This window comes from Dermacentor albipictus, chromosome 9 (assembly GCF_038994185.2).
Source record: "Dermacentor albipictus isolate Rhodes 1998 colony chromosome 9, USDA_Dalb.pri_finalv2, whole genome shotgun sequence".
NCBI classification, from domain to species: Eukaryota; Metazoa; Arthropoda; class Arachnida; order Ixodida; family Ixodidae; genus Dermacentor; species Dermacentor albipictus.
The window spans coordinates 32,408,255-32,430,966 of record NC_091829.1 but is presented as its reverse complement, the minus strand read 5'-3'; the positions used below and the strand labels follow the sequence as shown (position 1 = coordinate 32,430,966).

The following is a 22,712-nucleotide window of genomic DNA, read 5'->3' as shown; positions in this document are numbered from 1 at the left end:
GCAGCCTCCCCCACTTGACCTGGTGATGACACACGAAAGGCCAGCATCGTCGTCGCCCGACGGATGAGTGCAGGACACGAACATGTCGATCTCGCGCCGTTCGTTGACGGCACCAGTGAAAAAGAAGACAACGCACATGCATGTGAGAAGCACGGTGAAAGAGGTGAGGACAAGAAACCTAGACCTATTCTGTACACCATTAGGAAGCGAGCTTGGCACATAGCCAGAAAGCATTGCGGCCGTATGCGCCCACACATACGGTGAGATCGCCTCCGAAAGTGGTCGCCCTAGGAGTGATCGTGTCAGATGACGATTTCTAACCACTGGCTGTTCGCGCCTCGATGATGGTTATTCACCTACGTAGTCATATACACAGCAACGCGAGCTGTACATGCCGTGGTGTTTTATGGCAGGACATTGATAGGCTGATGGGAAGTAAATGATGAACAGCAGAAGAAAAAAAAACAGGCAAGCGCAAGCGAAGAACACGGACTTAGCGCCAACTCCAAACAAACGAATCAATCTGGAAAGTGAAAGGATAAATACTATGTCTCATCAGATGGGATGGGGAAACCGAAAGAGCTGCAATTATGGGTTGTGCAGAAAGGTATAGGCCATCCACGAAGTTTGCGCTACTAACGCATGACAAACCCAACCGGCGTATGTTGAGGCAAGCTTTTTTAGTGCTTAACTTTTCATGGTCATGGTCTCTGATATACGCAATAAAATGCAATAGGCAAAGAGACGAACAAACGCGGTAACCCTGGGCATTAACCTACAAAATTAAGAAACAAACACTCGAGACTACAGGAGCTATGAGACAGCGGAGTCCTTTGTTAGGGCTAACAGTTATAATAGTTGACATTAAGAGGAAAAGATGAAACTGGGCATGCCATGTAATGTGCAAGGGAGTTAAGGGCTGGTTTAGAAGTGCTTCCGAGTACGGCAGGCAATTAGGTATGGTATGGTACGAAAATTAGGAAGTTAGCAGGCGTAAGATAGAATAAGATGGCTCAAGACGAAAGGTTATTGGAAAGTGCTTGGACATGACTAAACAGACTGCTGTTGATGATGATGCAGGCTTTATTTTCCCTTGAGGTTAGCTTTGTTTTTCGTTGCTTAACTATTTACGGTCAAAGTGCGCGATATACGCAACAATATACAGTAGGCAAGCAGACGAACTAACACGGTAAGTGTGGGCAATAACCTACAAAATTAAGCAAGAAATACTCGAGACAAAATGAGCTATGAGACAGCGGAGTGGTTTGTTAGAGCTAGCCGTTATTCTAGCTGACAGAAAAAGGAAAAAATGGAGCTGGGCAGGCAATGTAATGCGTAGGGTAGTTAAGCGCTGGTTTGGAAGTGCTTCCGAGGACGGCAGGCAGTTAGGTATGGTACAAAAATTATAAATTTCGCAGGCGTAAGATAGAATCAGCTGGTGCAAGACAAAATGTTAGTCGAAATTTCTTGGAGATGAGATAAACATACTGCTGGTGATGATGACGACTGCTTTATTTTCCCCTTGAGGTTAGCTTTGTATTTCATTGCTTAACATTTTACGGTCACAGTCCCTGATATACGCAATGAAACACAATAGGCAAGCTGACGAATAAACGCGTTAAGTTTGAGCAATAATCAAGAAAATTAAGCTACAAATACTCGAGACGACATGAGATAAGAGACCGCGAAGTGGTTTGTTGGAGCTAGCCGTTATTCTAGTTGACATTAAGAGGAAAAGATGGAGTTAGCCAGGCCATATAATGTGTAGGGCAGTTAACCGCTGAAGTGGAAGTGTATCCAAGGATGGCAGATAATTAGGTATGGTATGGTATCAAAAGTAGGAAGTGGGCAGGCGTAAGATAGTTAACCAGCAGTTAACCGCTGGTTTGGAAATGCTTCCGAGGACGGCAGGCAATTAATTATGGTATGGTTCGAAAATTATGAAATTAGCAGGCCTAAGATAGAATCAGATGGCGCAAGACGAAAGGTTATTGGAAATTGCACAGAGATGACATAAACAGACTGCTGGTGATTATGATGACCGGTTTATTTACCCCTTGAGTTTAGCTATGTTTTTCTTTGCTTATCTTTTTACGGTCTGAAGCCATAAGACAAAGGAGGGGTTTGTTAGAGCTAGCCGTTATTATAGTTTACATTAAGAGGAAAAGGTGGAGCTGGGCAGGCCATGTAACGCGTAGGGCAGTTAACCGCTGAATTGGAAGTGTATCCAAGGATGGCAGGTAATTAGGTATGGTATGGTATGAAAATTATGGAGGGGGCAGGCGTGAGGTAGAATCAGATGGCGCAAGACGAAAGGTTATTGGAAATTGCACAGAGATGACATAAACATACTGCTGGTGATTATGATGACAGCTGTATTTCCCCCTTGAGTATGGCTATGTTTTTCTTTGCTTAGCTTTTTACGGTCAGGAGCTCTGATATACGCTATGAAATGCAATAGGCAAGTAGATGAACAAACACGGTAAGTTTGGGCCATAAACTACAAAATTAAGTAACAAATACTTGGGACGATAGGAGATATAAGACAGCGGAGTGGTTTCTTAGAGCTAGCCGTTTTTCTAGTTGATATTAAGAGGAAAAGATGGAGCTGGGCAGGCCATGTAATGCGTAGGGCAGTTAACCGCTGAATTGGAAGTGTGTCCAAGGATGGCACACAATTAGGCCTGGTATGGCATGAAAATTAGGAAGCGGGCAGGCGTGAGATATAATGAGATGGCGCAAGTTGAAAGGTTATTGTAAATTGCACAGAGATGACATAAACAGACTGCTGGTGGTTATGATGACTGCTTTATTCTCCCCTTGAGTTTAGCTGTCTTTTTCTCTGCTTAACTTTTTACGGTCAGGATCTCTGATATACGCAATGAAATGCAATAGGCAAGTAGACGAACAAACACGGTAAGTTTGGGCCATAAACTACAAAATTAAGTAACAAATACTTGGGACGATAGGAGATATAAGACAGCGGAGTGGTTTCTTAGAGCTAGCCGTTTTTCTAGTTGATATTAAGAGGAAAAGATGGAGCTGGGCAGGCCATGTAATGCGTAGGGCAGTTAACCGCTGAATTGGAAGTGTGTCCAAGGATGGCACCCAATTAGGCCTGGTATGGCATGAAAATTAGGAAGCGGGCAGGCGTGAGATATAATGAGATGGCGCAAGTTGAAAGGTTATTGTAAATTGCACAGAGATGACATAAACAGACTGCTGGTGGTTATGATGACTGCTTTATTCTTCCCTTGAGTTTAGCTATCTTTTTCTCTGCTTAACTTTTTACGGTCAGGATCTCTGATATACGCAATGAAATGCAATAGGCAAGTAGACGAACAAACACGGTAAGTTTGGGCCATAAACTACAAAATTAAGTAACAAATACTTGGGACGATAGGAGATATAAGACAGCGGAGTGGTTTCTTAGAGCTAGCCGTTTTTCTAGTTGATATTAAGAGGAAAAGATGGAGCTGGGCAGGCCATGTAATGCGTAGGGCAGTTAACCGCTGAATTGGAAGTGTGTCCAAGGATGGCACCCAATTAGGCCTGGTATGGCATGAAAATTAGAAAGCGGGCAGGCGTAAGGTAGAATCAGATGGCGCAGGACGAGAGGTTATTGCAAATTGCACGGAGAAGACATAAACAGACTGCTGGTGATGGTCATGACTGTTTTGTTTTCCCCTTGAGTTTAGCTATGTTTTCCTTAGCTTAACTTTTTAAGGTCAGGATCTCTGATACGCGCAATGAAATACAATATGCAAGCAGACAACAAACACGGTAAGTTTGGGCAATTATCTACAAAATTAAGCAAGAAATACCTGAGACGATAGGAGCTACAGAACAGCGGAGCGTTTTTTTTTTTTGAGCTAGCCGTTTTTCTAGTTGATATTAAAAGGAAAAGATGGAGCTGGGAAGGCCATGTAATGTGTAGGGCAGTTAACCGCTGAATTGGATGTGTGTCCAAGGATGGCACCCAATTAGGCCTGGTATGGTATGAAAATTAGGAAGCGGGCAGGCGTAAGGTAGAATCAGATGGCGCAGGACGAGAGGTTATTGCAAATTGCACAGAGAAGACATAAACAGACTGCTGGTGATGGTCATGACTGTTTTGTTTTTCCCTTGAGTTTAGCTCTGTTTCTCTTTGCTTAACTTTTTACGGTCAGCATCTATGATATACGCAATGAAATGCAGTATGCAAGCAGACGAACAAACGCGGTAAGTTTGGGCAATAAACTACAAAATTAAGCAAAAAATACTTAAGGCGATAGGAGCTATGAGAAAGCGGAGTGGTTTTGTTAGTACTAGCCGTTATTCTAGTTGACATTAAGACGAAAAGGTGGAGCTGGGCAGGCCATGTAATGCGTAGGGTAGTTAACCGCTGAATTGGAAGTGTATCCAAGGATGGCACCCAATTAGGCCTGGTATGGTATGAAAATTAGGAAGATGGCTGTCGTAAGATAGAATCAGCACGTACAAGACAAAAGGTTACTGGAAATTGCTGGGAGATGACACTAACAGGCTACTGGGGATTATGATGACGGCTTTATTTTTCCCTTGAGGTTAGCTTTGTTTTTGATTCCTCAAATTTTCACCATCACGCTCTCTCAGAGGCATTGAAATGCAATAGGCAAGTAGACGAACAAACCAGTAAGCTTGGGCAATCACCAACAAAATTAACCTGCAAATACTCGACACGGTAGGAAGTCGGATACAGCGGAGTGGTTTGTTAGAGCTAGCCGTTATTCTTGTTGAGATTAAGAAGAAATGATGCAGATGGGCAGACCATGTAATGCGTATGGGAGTTAACCGCTGGTTTGGAACTGCTTCCGAGGATGGCAGTTAGTTATGGTATGGCATAAAAATTAAAAAGTTGGCAGGCGTAAGATAGAATCAGCTGGCGCAAAAAAAAAAAGGTTATTGGAAATTGCTGGGATGTGACATAAAGAGGCTGCTGGTGATGATGATGACGGCTTTATTTATTTTCTTGAGGTTAGCTTTGTTTTTGATTCCTCAAATTTTCACCGTCACGCTCACTCATAGAGCGTGACGGTATATGAAGTCTCATATACAGCAACGCCAGTGTTTCATGGTAGGTAATTGATAGGCTGATGGGCAGTAAATGATGAACAGCAAAGGAAAAAAACACAGGCAAGCGCAAGCTAAGCAGACTGATTTAGCGCCAACTCCCTATGAATGAATCATTTTGGAAAAGAAGGGGATAAATACTGAGTCTCATCAGAGGGGATGAGGAAACACAAAGAGCCGCAATTGCGGGTTGTGCAGAAAAGTATAGGGTATGCACTCCATGATACCGTGATTTCCCATGTGTCAGTACAAGCGATGCCATGCGCAGCCAACGCATCACAAACGCTACCAGCATATGTTTCTTAGCTGATCTTTCTCATGTGAACTTATTCCTGGGAATATGCAACATTTGACTTTCTTTTGGCTTTCGCCGATTGCTGTAAGTCTGATAAGAACATGTTGTCACAGCCATTCTACCTTTACTTAACGCAGCGCGCAGTTTTACCTATGTTATCTCTGACGACTGATTTCCAAGTGTCAATTGTACCTATGCCCATGCAACGTAAGCAGTGCGGTGCTTGAGATGAGCTTTGCTAGAAGAATCAAGCCGTACCATAGTTTCGGTACCGAAGTCACCAGATATATATATCATTGCGCTGTGTAAAGTGTATTTGTATTGTGAGATTTGACGTTACACGTAAGCTATGATCTCTAAGTTAAGACCAAGCTAGTCGAATGAATAGAAGAGTTAGCTTGAATATTAGTAATCAAGAGACCAAGATAATGTTAAATAGCATAGCAACAGAATGGGAATTCGCGATTGGTAGTCAGCCTCAAGAATCAATGAAAGGAACGTATATGAAGGCCAATCAATCAAAGGCAGCCGTGATCATGGGAAGAAAATTTACAGGAAAATAAAATTTGCTGGAACGCATACGGCACGCATTACGCAATCATGATCGGAAGCTTAGCGGTATCTTTCAACTGTGTACAATCATTGTTTTCTGCGGGTGCTAGTAATTGAGCAGAAACCTTGGGATCAACAAAGAACCTTGAGAAGAAAAGTGTTTGACTTCTTGTTCAGGGGAAAGACGAGGGCGAAGTGGATTGTTAGGGCTAGCCGTTATTCTAGTTCACATTAAAAGGAAAAGATGAAGCTGAGTGGGCTATGTAAGGCATAGGGCAGATAATCGGTAGTTTAGAAATGCTATCGAGGACGGCAGGCTAAGTGGTGAACCAAGAGCAACGAGGATGTTCTACATTGTAGAGCAGCGAGCATTGGTCGATCCAGTTAGTGGTGTTTTCAAAAAACGTCGCGTAGTTGGCATTCACTCGTTAAAGACTAAAGCTATTCACGAAAGCATGGGAGCACTCTTTCACGCAATCACACGCACTGCCAATGGTAAAACGGCATCCAACAGGAAAGTAACCCGTGATAACGAGTCAGGCTACATTTTCCGTTATTGCAGCGAATATAGTCTATAAATACAAAGTAATGGCAGAAATCAATCAGAACGAAAAGAACAAAGTTAACACAGACGCTGAATTTGCGTATGCTAAACCATCCGCCCAGCTTGTTTTTTTTTTCGATAAAGAAATTGTAATAGAAAAAGCTTTGGCACCTGTGATTCCTTAACGCACTCGTAGTCTTCTGATCAGCAGCCGAGGAGGCCACAAGAACAGCTGGTACCAGGTCAGAAGGCCGGGCATAGCGATCACTGTAGTCACTAGATCCACAGGGTGGGCATCAAGACATCAGGCTGCTCAAACAGCTGACCACCATGTCAACAGGGCGGGCTGCCAGATGTCATCGTATGAGGAGGCCTGGCAACAGGTCTGTAGGGCGGGCAGCAAGACACCTGATTGCTGTAGAACAGCCCAATGACTCAAGATGGGGAGAAAGAGGTTCATTGCAATGCGGCGCATGTGCAGTAGCACACAAGCAGTTTGGAAAGTTGTATTCTAGGATAGTGTCTGAAGGGCAGTAGGTACGCAACGGCACATAAAACAAATTGAATCCTAGGCTGTTACGTGCCAAAACAACGATATGATTATGAGGTAGCTCAACCGGTTTGCTACCCTACACATGAGCGCGTGATGGGGTGATGAAAGATGGGGAGGAGAGAGAGAGAGAGAGTGCAACGCCAAAGCCCCTACTCAATCACAGCGGGTGATGGCCCATATCCAGTGACTAAAGTTGGGTAAAAGATGGGCGACACATACACTCTAACCCCCCCCCCCCCCCAAAAAAAAAATTATGGAGTTTTACATGCCGAAACCACGATCTGATAATGAGGCACGCTGTAGTGGGAGACTCCAAAAATTTGGGAAACTTGGGGTTCACAGTGAGGCAGAATGGCACGGGATAAGGGCATTGAGGTGCGCCGCATACCCTCACGTAGGCACTGAACCAAGTTGGACCCTCAGCATAGCAGCCAGATGTTAGACCCATGAGACTACCCCGTAACCCTAGTTGGCATGGAACTGGTTAGATACGGATAAACAAACCAACAGACAGACATTCCGCAAACTGGTTGAACTTAAAGAATGCTAGCCGCAATAACTATAAGGGATAATTGTAACAAGCAAGAGTGCATATGTACTACTGTCGTGTTAAGGCTTTGCGTTGGGTCGTTATCTTTTAGAATACTATGAGTATTGAGTCGGTGGGCTCAACGACTTCCCAGTCGTTAACTGTAGAAGACTCTGGGCCCCAATTAACCCCAGTCATCTACTCTTAATTATTTTCTAGATTGAAAATGTGCGGCTTCATTGAGTATAATGCCCAATGGAAAGAACGGATGGCACATTTACGCGGTATGGGTTTCCGTTAGCAGCAACCAGGAACATGCCTGGAAAACCATAATGTGTTTCGTTATGCGTAAAGAAACTCGGGGAGTGCAAGGGACCACACCGTGGATAGACACGGACTCATTTTTACCAGACATACTATGTGAATGCGAAGTACATGGACAAGACTTATTTCACTGCTGGAATTCTGGAGGGATAAAGGTAGCCATTCAAACCGCAGGCACACTACAGTGAGAAAAAAAACGATAAGTGGCGCATGTATAAAAGTTTAATAAACAACAGCGCCACAAGCTATGAACGACGCAGGTGCTTTCACGCTATTTTCCAATTAACTTTCACTGGTCAGGAAGCCTCACGTTTAGCACTTCCTTCCTTCCCTGTTCTTGATGCGCTGCTGCACTGGAGAAGTGCCAGTTCACCCAGCTTGCAATTTTTGGTAGGGATAATTTTGTTCAGGTGGATTTGTGGACTGTGCTAGTTAACTTCTTTCTTATTATTTCTTAATATAAGAAAATGCAGAAGAAGATATTAGTAGCGTCTTGCTCACACTTCGTTGATAAGAATTGTAGAAAAATTGGCCTACTCGAACTTAGCGTGAATCTGTGTTATAGGCAACTGGCACAGTGAAAGGCAATGGATAGGTTTCGACACAGGACATAATGTTTTCGATGCGCTCACCTTTCTGGCTCGATCGTATAGTGCTGCCTCCCACACATGACGTGGTGATGACGCAGGAAAGGCCAGCGTCGTCTTTGCCCGAGAGAGGCTTGCACGACACGACCGCGTTGACCTCGCGCTGTTGGTACTCGGAACCGATGCAAAAGAAAAAAAAAACGACGTTGCATATGTATGTAACTCTACCAAAGCAATTTTTGTCGAAACGGTTATTTGTGATTAACAGAAAGATTATCAACAGCAGCAGAACCACACTTTTCACATACTAGTATAAATAACTTTTTTATTTCATACAACGGGTACACTTGCTAGTTCGAAAAAACATTCTGTACCTAGTGAATTTTCTGCAGCTGTCCTTGCACTAATGTGCCGATAAATATTTACCAAACACTAATGAAAAAGTTGATAGACCGCACAAATATATCGATGGAACGAAGATTGCTAGGCTTAACGTTAAGAGAAAAAGAGAGCGGTTGGCATTAGGGAGCAAACGGGTATAGACGATATTATAATTGACATCACGAAAAACAATGGAGCTGGGCAGGTCATGTAATGCGCCGGTTAGATAACCGTTGGATCATTAGGGCTACAGAATGGCTAACAAGAGAAGGGAAACGCAGTCGAGGACGTCAGAAGACTAGGTAGAGCGATGAAATTAGGAAATTCGCGCGCGCTAGTTGGAATCGGTTGGCGCAGGACGGGGGTATTTGCAGATCGCAGGGAGAGGCCTTCATCCTGAAGTCGACATAAAACAGGCTGATGACGGTGATGACGTGAGGAGCATGTAGAAAGAGTTGAGGACACGAAACCTTGACCACGGCTATGTCAGCTGGTATAGCCCCCAGGTAAACCAAAATTGCGTCATGAGCGCCAATTTCTCCCCTCGGGCTCAGTAGGACAAACTCCTAGCAAAAAAATAAAAAGAAAATCAAGCATGTTGCTACGGCAACGGTTTTGTTGAAACCCCGTCGCGCTTGTCGTCTGCTATTCTCTGGACGAGTGCACTACTTTCTCTGCAGGCGCCATCAGAAACGAACACCGCTAGCATTTTTTTTTCAGATTATTTTCCTCTCTCAGACCTTGTTCTCAACACCCATCGGCTTCTAATTTTCTTGTAGTACTCACAGCATGTGCACTTAGAAGGAAGAGGGCCAAAGACAGACGAAACTGGTTTAAAATATATATTTACGCTTCGGCTCCCCCACGGGAGCCTTGTTCATAAGCGGCAGAGCTGGCGCCCTTCTTATGTGCCGCTCAAAACATGATTAAGGCACTCTGCATACATGGACAGCAGATTGCCTTCGTAGCAATTAAGAGTGCGCGCCATGGTTTGGATGATTAGGGACTCATCTCCCAAGACCTCTTCCTGTTAAGCCTCACCATCTGCGACAGGTGTGCAACGCATCTGTGTAAAAATGTATCTGTCCAAGATTCGCGACGTCATGACGCTTCGATTCGTCATGACGCGTGGCTATTTAGTTTCGGAAAAACATAAGTTGGCAGAAAAATGTAATTTATTCACTGTCTTTATTAGCAACCTATCACACAGTTAGGCATTCTACACACAACACAACATACAGCTGAGTATCGCATTATTCAGTACAAATGGGCGCATTCTGTACTACGATCATGCATACATAACATAGTTCCAACAATATTTCATGGACAGTAAATGATTACAGATGCCATGTTAGTTTGCTGTGCACAACACAACTCTATCAACGCAATCTTGTGGAAACAGTTATTTGTGAGTAACAGAAAGATTATCAAGAGCAGCAGAACAACATTTTTCACATACTAGTATAAACAACTTCCTTTTTTATTCCATACAGCAGGTATACTTGCTAGTTCAAGAAACATTCTATACGTTGTAAATTTTCTGCAGCTGTATTTGAGCTAATGTGCCGATAAATATTTAGCCAACTATATTGAAAAAGTTGATAGTTTTTCATGTTTGGTAGTGTTTCACGATACAACATATGAGACCACCAGAGCTTCATTCATATCGAACAATGCGCACAAAGTATGATTAAGAAATTCCTTACGAGCATACTACAGATGTTTCTTAAAATTTTTATTGCACTTCGTCTGCTCTATCATCATCTAGGTATGAAACGAACATTTGCAAAACAGCAGCAACAAATAGCCCCGAGCTTTATTTTTTTTTCTTTGGTCGAGAAACAGTGAATGCAGGAGAAACATGTGCCAATTGTCGGTAGATCGTCAGATGAGGTCGTGCAAGAACAGAGTGATATACAAAGTGATATACAAAGGTGATATACAAAGGTATTAATGAACGCGCAGCTTCGGGAAATGGAGAAATATCTTTAAAGGTAACTCAAATCGGCTACCTTAAATGCATCAGGGCAACCTGCTCAGGACAGTTTTCCTTTGAATGGGTTTCCTGACCTGGATCTAATACGCTGAATGTACATTATGCACTTTCTTTCCCAGAGCCCATAGGCTGTTTCGTGCGACCTGTTTTAAGTATGAGACATGTTTCAGCAGACTGCTATTTAGCTTAAATGCAGTACACTGGTAACACCGCACAAATGCGCGGCCACACAAGGTGCTCTAGAAAATATTTCTCCATTTCCCTTCCGCTTGCCATATTGGAATGCCATCTGGCTCCGTAAGAGTTGGTAGAACTCTGCTCACATGATGCATAAGCTTCTCTAGTGCTTAGGCACTAGGGGTAATTCCCCCGTGGTAATATTTCGGCAGGTTTTTAACTTAGCGCACTTGCGATATCTGTGTATAATTTCTCAGTCGGTTGATGACGCCTGCGATCTCTGCTGAATACGTTATCCGATTTTGCCTTGCTGCGGTGATGCAAAACCTGTAAAGACAGATACCTCATTAGAACATCTTCTTCGGTTAGCTGGTAAATTTTCGCCGAAATTGCACACTTTCTAAGAACATTGCACACAAGCACACAGGACAAGCGCAGCGTCCTGTGTATTTCTAGAGTGTCATGCTGCATTGGAAAGCAAATTCCCTTGGCGACAAATGCATACCATATGATATCACTTTGCATTTATTAAAACACGACAGCATGTTCATTACCATTAACAAATTTCTAATGCACGTAACGAACAAAGAACTATATTCGTAAAGTAGTACATAGGCGCCGACTACGGGGGGGGGGGAGGGGGGGGGGGGAGGGGGAGGGCTCCGAGGCCCGAGCCCCCTCCGGAGTTTTCCGGTGGGGGCAGAGTCCCCACCGGGCTATGCCAAATCCCGCCCCCCACCCCCCCTCTCGCACACACACACATCTAAAGTGTCATTACCATGGCTTTGTCATCCACATCGTTTGAAGTTTGTTTTGACTTTCCTAGACCTTCTCAATTGAAATTTTACTGGTGAGAAGGCTCTGAAGCTTACTGCATCATTGTTGGCACGGACGTGCACGGCTTTTAATTCATACTTCCGCTTTATTTCTGCAGATCCTGGTAATAAGAGGACACGCGCATTAGAAGCGCTAGCGGCGGCTGCCTGATCCATATTTTCACTTTAACATTGTTTCATATTTCCACTGGAAACATTGTGTACATACATAGTATATTTAAGTATACGCGCAGGACAAAGTTTATTATATTTTTGGAAGAGATCGAAGTAGGCGATTAAAGATTATTTCTAAAGGTATGCGCAGCCTATCCCTGGAGAATGAATATGTTGCTGCATGTTCACCAGGCTTCAAATTGTTTTGTGTGTGTTTTGACCCTAAAGAAAAACCTATAAATTTTAGTGACCCCTTCAGCAGTCTTGTATCACTGGTGTGTGATTGCTTCTGGTTGCATTCTGGTTTCTGGTTGCATGAATTGCTGCTCTTTCGAATAAGCAAAGCTAACGACTCAGGAAAAAAACATTTCTAATAATTTACAACATTTATTAGGGATGGAAACATCGTCAGTTGCATGCAGAGATAATAAATATATACAGGGTGTCCTAATTAACCATCGTGCATCAAGGTTTAAGGAAAGAGCAATAACTTACTCGAATAAAACCTAGAATAAAACATAGTTTAAAGCTGCTGGGTAACCGAACATTAAAATTGTCGCTCCAGAAGAATTTCTGCCATAAAGCGGCAAACCAAACTCCTGGAGAACGCGGCAGCGCTTGGCAAGAACTGGGTTCGCCCTATCGTATGCTGTACCGCCAAGAATGGCGCGACATTTTACGAATGGGAATTCACCCATAGTCCATAAAAATCGTTCGGCTTTTTAGTTTAGCCTATAACCGGGAACATCGTGCATCGCTGACGAGCAAACGATAAACTGACGGGCACGTGGCTTATTAGCGCACGCGGAGCAAATTTCCCCTGCGTGACGTCAGACGGCATCAGACCCCGTAGCAAATGACGTGCATGAGACTGCGCTCGCCGTTCTAATGACACTTGCGCCGCTCCCTGTCAAGTGGTTTCTGTGCGGAAATAAGTAATTACAGAAGCACAGACTCGCAGCGACTGATAACTTATTTTTCCTTACCTTCATCGACCAGGGACCGCACTTCCACTCCAACAGACAGCCGACCACAAGTCCTGTTTTGGCCGGCTTGGCGTATCCCCTTTCTCTGATCTGATCCGAGCAGAGGCAGTAGCCGTTGCACATCTGCAAGCATACCAACTCCGCGAGGACATTTAGCGTAATTTCGCCACATGTCACACCTGAAAAATGGGCAAAATACCGCATGGTCATGAAGGAGGAACACCTAATTATGAAACCAAATTTGAGAGCATGAAGAAGCGACAAAAAATTATGTCCTAGGCACAGTTTGAAAAAAGAAAATAGCAAACTAGGTCGTCGCGTAGTTAACTCGAACTTTTTGTAATTAAAATGCAAACGGTGACTGCTACTAATTGATTTTTTTTTCTTCTGCCGTGTTCATTAACATTCAAAGGTGGTAATGTCGAGACAAAAAAACTAGTCACCGCAATGCTCTCCAGCGTAACCAGTTTGTGCAACAAGCTCTCGAATACTTTCGCCAAATATAAATCGCAAATTTTCTACTCCTTTGCAATATGAAAAGCCACCGCCAACATATACTGAAGTGAAATTTCCGTCTGCGCGTCAGCTAGCATCAATCGGCCCATGTGCAACTATCATCAAGTAGCTTCACTTTCTTACAACACCACAGAAAAATGCACTGCGCCAAACCAAAAAAAAAAAACACTTGAAAACTTGAACCACTTCACTTGAAAACAACCCCGGAAGATCTTTCGTTTCGTTCTATAGCTGTTTTGATAAGGATAGCGCTTGTTTCTTCATAACGACTGCAGAAAAACGGTGCTTACCTGTCGTCCGCAGGGAAACGGAAAAATTTCACCCTGCTGTGCGCCCCCGAGTTGCCACACCACACAGCCGCGCAGCATGCCTTCTGCTCTTTCCTCTGTTTTTTTTTTTCAAATCTGTCGGAACGTTCGTGGGTACGGAAAGAAAAATGTTAAATGCAGGGCATACGAAAAAACGTACACCTGCATAGAAAGTGGCAGAAACAGACGAGCAGAGTAGCAACCGAAGCCGAAGATAATTGTATCACTTTATTTTTATGTAGCTTGAAAAGATAGAGCCACATATGCTAACGTTACCGAATTGTCATTTGGCTACTAGTGTCATGACGACGCGTTATTGCCAATACAGAAACTAGCCCCGAGAAGTCATTACCACAGATGTCGTTCCCAAACTAGTGGCTGTCCACGCCTCAATGATAGTTATTCACTTACGTAGTCCCATATGTACTTCCGTAGTCCCTTGAATATTGTATAATACGGCAATCTTTTTATAGCACAGTTCCTGTGGGAAATTTGCACTTTTTGTGTCTTTAGCGTTTGAAATGCCCCCCTTGCTTTATGCCCTGCCATAGGGCCTGTAGGGTTCTGCTGAATCAACCAATACGGCAACGCCAGCTGAAACGCAAAGGCATTGGCCGTGGTGTTCTCTAGGAAAACAACATTAGGGAGACGGACAGTAAATCAGGGACAGTAAAAGAAAAACATGCAAACCCAAACGAAGCACATGAACATAGCACCAACTCCCATGAAGTGAAGCATTCAGTAAAACTCGACCATAAATACAACGTCTCATCACAGCGACAAATCAAAGCGGAGCAATGTGGCGCAAAATTATAGGTTGGGCAGAATGGCCTAGGCCACCCACTCCGTGATACCGTAACTCTTGGCATGAGACAAGAATCGTTGTCATGTGATAACGTGTAACACATCCAACCACCATATATTTTTATTTTAGCTTAAGTATCTCTCTCTCTCTCTCGCCACAGTTCTTCTATATGAATATGCGATATTTTAACTTCCTTGAGTGTTCGACAATAACTAAGTACCTGGAAGTTGGACGCCAAGAACATATTCTCCTGACAATTCGCTTATGCTCATTCGACCTTTCCTTAACACAGCGTGCAGCTTTTCCTACGTAATGTCTGCCGGGTAATTGCCGAATGTCATAGATTTCATTTTCCTCCCATGCAACGTAAGGACTGCGGTGTACGTAAAGTGTTCTGCTACAAGTATCCATTCTCTTTTACATACTTTCAGCTTTTTGATAGCGACATTCTCATGTTTATGTAATCTTCTTTACTATTATGAGAATTGGTGGTAAAGGTAAGCTGTTACTGCTATGGTGTGACTGTGCCAACAGATTGGAAGAGTAAGCTAAAAATCAATATACAGAAGACTAACACAATGTTAAATTGCCTAGCCAGAGAACAGAGTCCGCGATCGGTAGTAAGACTCTAGAATAACACTTAACAAGGCAAGCTAGTCAAAGGCGATCATGATGAAGGAAAGGACATGGAAAATAAAATTGGCTAAGTTAAAATGTCGCCAAGAAGACCGTGTGAAAATGACGACATGGCCGCCAAGGTGATGAATGCGACCAACCTTGACTCCGGCGCCAACAAAATGGCGTTGACCTAACTACAAGGGGGTAAAGAAGACAGTACAATAACGGGCACAGTGAAATAAGGAAAAGACAACAATGACGTCACGGATATAGTGACACGTAGATGATGACAGCGACATGTTGATAACGACCACCACAAGATTACAAAACCACAGTAATATAGGACGACTTATGATGGCGTCAGTGGCATGATTACGTAAGTGCTATCTCAGTAAAAGAAAGTTGCAGTTACCACCCGCGATGATTGCCATAAGAGCGAAGGAATGAAAGGGCAAATTAACTTCCGAAAGGAGGAACGCGCCAACTGAACGAGCGACTGAACGAGCCAACTAACGAAGGACTGAATGGGAGAACAAACCAACCAAAGAATGAATTACACAGAACTAACCAAAGAACGAACAAACAAACTAAGTAACGTTTCCTTTCCGAGTCCTACCAGAGAGAGTTGCCCACCGATTAACCACAAAAACGGGCGAAAGAGGAAACGAAAGCTATTCGCCTAGAAGTTTGCAGCATAAGCATTCTGAAGTGTGCGCCGCTGCTTAAGTATCACCGTCAATGGGGACGCACCCGCAGTGTATGTTTAGAGATGTAAACTTTTCCTGCCACAGCACGTGAGCAGTCATGCTAGCGACCACACATTCATTATCACGTCGCCACTTCAGCGTCGTTCTCTCGTAATCTTGTTGTTCTCAGAATGTCGCTGTCGTTGAATATTGGTTAGCATGATTATAGGTTAACATGTAACAAAAATTACTGGAGGCCACGATGAAATCCCAAACATTGACGGCACGATAGAAGTGAAAACGGAGTTCCCGAAAGCTGCAAACAGAAGTGAGCACATAAGCGAAAGTACACGTTGCAGACCAGTAACACCTTCAAGGATCTCTCTCTTTCTCTCTCTCTCAACACAAACACACAAACACAAACGCACACACACAAACACAAACGCACACACACAAACACACACACAAGAACACAAACACAAACACAAGAACACTAACACAAACACACACACAAAAACACACACACACAAACACACACACACAAAAACACACACACACACAAACACACACACACAAACAAACACACACATACAAACACGCAAACACACGCAAACACACGCAAACACACACAAACACACTAACAAACACGAACACACAAACACACACACACACACAAACGCACACACACACACACAAGCACACAAAGACACACACAAACACACACACACACAAACACATACACACACAAACACGCACACAAACACAAACACACACAAAAGCAAACACAAACACAAACACAAGCAAACACAAACACAAACACAAGCAAACACACACAAACAAACACACACATACAAACACATACAAACACGTACACAAACACGTACACAAACACACACACAAACACGTACACAAACACGCACACAAACACACACACACAAACACACACACACACAAACACACACACACCAACACACACACACCAACACACAAACACAAACACACACACAAACACAAACACTAACGCACATACACACAAACACACACACGCACGCGCGCACGTCCGAAAGCCAGCGCGGTTGAACCTGATCAGCCATAGCTGCTGAGTCGCAGGCGGTGGCAAGGTTATGTATAGGTGTACGATACAACTGTCTTACTAATAATAGACCACGCGCACGGGTAATGCTATTTTTTTCTCTCTTTAACAATGTGCCTTGACCAATTCTGAATAAATTCTTCTCATAATGATACGATCGCTCTTCTAAGACACACACGGAGTCAAGCACGTATCCGTCACAGCAGAGGGCACACGACCCTCAATGACCGCCTACGCTCAGCTGCCGAACCGCGCTTTTTCACGGTTGCAAATTCCCCGGATATGTCCCGGACACATCTGATTAGAAATGCGTCCTACTTCTCTGTTCACACGCCTGTCATCAGCGTTCTTCCCTAGGCAAGTATCACATACCGCCTTCGTCCTCGTCCCGTCGCTACACAGATGCCTCAGACTGTGCATACGTCTGATCTGGTGTTTGCATGTCGGAATAATTCTGAACAATCTAGTGCAATATTCTAAAAAAATAATGTACAGCGCGAAGGTTGTGCATAAATATTGCATGAATTTATCATTGCACAGGTCGAAATCGAACAGCTGTGCGCATCGTGATTAGCTGCATGTCATTTATTTAAAAAATACTCCTATAATATATTATAACGTGCCTGTCGGACGAGCATCATTCTCCACTGAAGCTGCCATGACAAGAACGACCAAATTTGAGCTGAAACGTCAGCATGTGTAAATCCTGTACTATGCCTTGAAAACTCTATCAGCGAGTTTTTAATTGCATTTCAGAATATGGAACTAAATAGTTTTTTCGTTCAACTACAAGACATCAAATCCTGCTATGGGCTGCATTAAACTGGCAGCTGTAGTAGATTTGTTTAATCACAGATGCGCTAACTTCATAAACACGAACGAGGAAGCGCTTTCGAGGAAGCTTTAGCCGGGGCCCAACTCCGACGCGGCCATCTGAAATACATGTGAAACGCAGAAACGCTTTTCTGAGATAACCTCTGGACCAATGTTAATGAAATTGGTTGAATCTGAACGAGAAGGTCAAAATATAGCGACTGTTGGAAGCGGAATTTCAATTTAGGCCTGAATTGTGTGAAAAGAATTTTCAAGAACTGGAAAGTTCGAAAAAAGAACAGACGCACGAAGTTTATCAATCAGAGACACGCATTACTAAAGTTTTTTTTTTTAGATTCATGTATAAGATATCAATCTTGTCCGCTTTAGATGCTATATCAGATGCGATTCACAGAATTGTGATGTAATTTTTACTTGCTGTGATAGAGAGTTGGAAACTTGATCGTTTCGTTTTCTGAATTTTTTTTATTCCTACCAATCTTAATAAAAAATTGACAATATTAGTCAAAAATTCAGTCACTAGATTTCAAGTTTTTCTCTTAAATACAACAAACCTCATCATAATTGTTGCAGTGGTTGCCGAGAAAAACGAATTCGCTTTTTACCTGTATTTAGATAGGAGCACCCCAGCTGAATCTCTCTTACAGCAAAACAGCAGCGGACGGCACTTCGCGTGGCATCTACACCAATATTTCAGCATAATTAGTTCAAAACAGTCGCAAGGATTGTGCTTACCTCATCCGCTAGGAACCGGAACTTGGCCCCGCCATCCAACCCCACGTTGTTTGAACCAAAAACCACGTAGGTGTCCTGCATAAAGAAGCAGCGAGCATTGATGCATGCAATTCGTTGTGTCATCAAAAAAGCGGCGACAGTTGCGTTCGCGCGTTACAGGCTAAACCTATTCACGAAAGAATGTGAGCACTCTTCCACGCAACCACATGCACAGTTAATGGTAACGTGGCAGCCAACCTGAAATCAACCCGCGATATCGATTCCGGCTACATCGCCGGTTATTGCATGGAGGACAATCTTTAAATGCAAAGTAATGGCAGAAATCAACTGAATTAACACGTCAAGTTGGGCGAGTTGGTGATTGAACATGTTCCTATGGGTGGGCAGCGCAACCCGGACGAAAGATAAGAGGAAGTACACGATACGAGCACTCGTATCGTGTACTTCCTCTTGTCTTTCGTCCGGGTTGCAGTGCCCACTCATAGTAACATGCAGAAATCAAACGGCGTGAGAAGAATGAACACAGACGGTGAACTTGTGTATGTTAAACAACAGCTCGCAGGACTTGTCTTTTTGGTGGAGGAAATGCGATAGAAAAAAACCTTTCGCTACCTGTGATTCCTTGATGTACGCGTGACCTTCTGATCAGAGGCCTAGGAGACGACAAGAAACAGTTGGCCACCAAGTCTACACTGTGCGCAGCAAGACATCGCACAGCTAAATAGCTGGCTACCAGGTCAGCAGGCTGGGCAGCCAGGTACTAGGTCGCTAGATCAGCTTGCTGCCAGATCCACAGGACGGGGATCAAGACACCAGACCCCCAGGACTGCTGGGCACCAAATTCACAGGGCGGGTATCCGGAACACCAGGCTGCTATAAGAGCCGGGCACCAGGTCAGCAGTGTCTGCATAGAGATATAACATAAGTAGATCAGTTGGCCACCAGATCCACAGGATGGGCGTCAATACACCAAGCTACTAGGACAGCTGGCCACCAAGTCAACAGTATAGGCTTAGAGATACCACGTCGCCAGATCACCTGGTATCTTCATGGTTCTAGATCAGGACACCAGGCTACTAGAACGGTTGACCACCTGTCCCCAGGGCGGGCACCAAGTTATCAGGTCACAAGATCAGCTGGCCACCAGATCAGCACTGCGGGCACAGAAATACCACATCGAAAATCAGATAGTTACCAGATCCACAACGCTGGCGTCAAGACACCAACCTGCTAAATCAGTTCGTAAATAAATTAATAAACATACAGCGGATACCAGACCAGCCCGGCGGGCATACAGATACCACGTAGGTAGATCAGTTGGCCGCCATCTCCACAGGGAGGACATCAAGGCGCCTTGCTGCTAAAACAGCTGGAGACCAGGACAACAGGGTGGGCATCGAGTGAGCAAGTCGCTACGTCAGCTGTCTACCAGTTCGACAGGGCGGGGATCAAGACACCAGGCTTCTAGAACAGTTGGCCGCCAGGTTCTCAAGGCGGGCTGTCAGACACCATCGTGCTGGAAGGCCTGGCCATCATGTCCGCAGGGCAGGCAGCAAGACGCCATGCTGCTATAGAACAGCCCTGTGAAACAGGTTTATTGAAAAGCGGCGCCTACCTAGTGGCACATACCCATGCAGTTACTCAAGTTAGTATCAAGAATATTTACTGAAGGGCAGCACGTACGTATTACGTGAAAAAATATAAATTCTAGCCTTTTGCGTGCCAAAACCATAATATGATTATGAGGCACGCCGTAGTGGAGGACTCCAGAATTATTTTGACCATCTGGGGCTCTTCCCAGTACACGTAGTGCATGGTACACGGCTGTTTTTGCATTTCGGCCACATCAAAATGTGGCCACGGCGGCCGGAATTTGATCCAGTAGCTTCGGGCTTAGCAGTACAACGCCAAAGACACTAATCCACTACTGCGGTTAATGGTGACCAAAGTGGGTGTAAAAGAATTTAACTGACGTGCGGCCTATACACAGTGACCGAGAATGGCTTCAACGAAGTTCATTGAAGGGCAGCACATACCATCACATAGCTAGTTACCATGTTTATCCGAAGGTGGTTTTATAACCCTGTTCCTTCCGGACAGTAGACCGATACTAGACTTATTAGCTCGCGAACTACCTCGTAAGCCAAACTGGCATGGAACACGTTTGATAGTGGTAAACAAACCAATGGACAGACGAAGATATCGCAAGCTGGATGAAGTTCTGAAGGAGTGCTAACCGCAATAATAAGAAGTTACAAATGTAGCACAGTAGAGTGTACTGAACTGCAACATTGTCGTTTTAAGGCTTTGCGTTGGGCATTTAGACTTTAGAATACTCAGAATTGAATCTGTGGGCTCAATGATTTCTGAGACTTTAATTGAAAATGACTCTGGCCCCAAATAAATCAGTCATTTACTCTTAATTCTTCTTTTCCCGTTTGAAAATGTTCTGTTTCGTTTTATGAAATGGCCATTGACAAGCATGCGTGGCAGCGGTAAACCGAATAAGCTTGCATTATCATCAATCAGGAAGAAGCCTGGATTCTTTGCATTCTTTGCTACAGTACACGGTATTCTTTCAGACGATCGCTTTGGTGAAGGCATTACCGTTTTTTTACAGGACGTCTGAAGTGGGGCGTTTCGGTAGTAATTGCGAAAGATTTTTTCCTTGTATTGCTTGCACCCACTAATTAACCTGTGCATGTAATACGAGCGGGTGATTCAATACTGTTAATGAAGAAACGTAGCATGACTCACTGCGCAATAAATTAATATTGAATTACTATGTTTTGAGATGGGTCCCTATAAAATGTAAAGCCATTCTCATCCCACCTTGACTTGCTTTCGATTGAGTGCCCGGTACCTTGGCACACAAGTATGTAAATTTCACAAATTTATCGACAGTCGATCGTAATTCGTGACTGGAGGGGAGGTCGTTCTAGGCACAGCCTTAGAGGACCTGCAAGTGCTTTGAGAGCTGATTACGCCTTGTCCAAACGGCGCGAGCCGTGTATGCCATGCTTTGTGTTAAAAGCAGGGCTGGAAATGTATTCCAAGGTGTTGAAACTTTTTGCTTATGAATTAAATCCTGATCATTGTGTACTCTTCATTCTTTATTTGGCAAACATTTTGAAGCAGCGGTTTGTCATGTTTCTGTCTCAGTAAAGTACCTCGGAGCACTCACTATATGATTGTTTATTTTAAGCCTAAATGTTCTCGTGTGTGCTCCGTTGCGAAATATTTGTTCTTGTTGCGCACAAGGCTTCGAAAGTAAATTTTCTCTGCTTTTTGATAGCTTCTTGCAGAACACACCTACTATCGCTCGTCCGTTGCTTACTCTGCCGATCGTCAGGAAACGTTTAGCTTCCAACATTCGGGCTTTGTCGGTGTAGTCACCGTCAACCATGCTTCGGCGCTATGATTCAAGTGTGCGCCCATTATCTTATACTTCACACCTTCGCGGTAGAATGGGCGTAAGTTTGCGTGCGAGTAGGGGTGGATGTGTGTAGATAACGTGCGACAAACGTAGAATGCCACTAAGTGGCTCTGGTTCATTTTGTAACAAGCGGCTCTCACTCTTAAGTGCCGGTTTTTGGGGATTGAAGTCCTTTCTTTGGAGGTCAGCGATACAGCGCTGGCAGATGAGTGATTTTTTCCCCTCGAGGAAATCCGTGCATAGCGAAGGGCCGGTAACGCAGGCAGTCCTTACGTAGCAGTGGCACACAGATTGAGTCCATTCCTTAATATGCGAGTCGCTATTTTTGCAGCCATCTTCCACGCACGTCTTCCCTCCATCGTTCCACAATTTGCATTAGCCGGGCAGAACCAGTAATGGTTTCGTATTTGTGCGCTTTCGCTGAGGCAACGTGCTGCGTGCCGCCGAAAGCGCCATCTCGTTTCTCTAGAGCAAAATGCTTCGCGAAAGGGCTGACTATAACAGGTAATTAAGCGAAGTACGTGGAGAAGACAGATTTCACTGCTGGGATTCTGGAGTGGGAAATGTACCCATTAAAGCAGCAACACAAGGCGATAATTTGCTGATAACTGAATATTTTTTGGGCAGCAGTAGCCCCATACACGATATGAACGAAGCGGAAGATTTCACGCTATTTT

The 22,712-nt window shown here is 44.0% G+C and overlaps 1 protein-coding gene across 1 annotated transcript; it reads right to left on the bottom strand.

The window, feature by feature from the left end:
- Nucleotides 1–10,905: 10,905 nt before the first annotated feature.
- LOC135912697 (uncharacterized) lies at nucleotides 10,906–18,641 on the bottom strand. Its single transcript, XM_070524814.1, has 4 exons — nucleotides 18,600–18,641; nucleotides 13,811–13,924; nucleotides 13,005–13,183; nucleotides 10,906–11,356 (listed from the first exon to the last, which is right to left on the bottom strand). The coding sequence occupies exons 1-4, from the start codon at nucleotides 18,602–18,604 to the stop codon at nucleotides 11,322–11,324; spliced, it is 333 nt and encodes a 110-aa protein (XP_070380915.1). The 5' UTR covers nucleotides 18,605–18,641; the 3' UTR covers nucleotides 10,906–11,321.
- Between the last annotated feature and the right edge of the window lie 4,071 nt (nucleotides 18,642–22,712).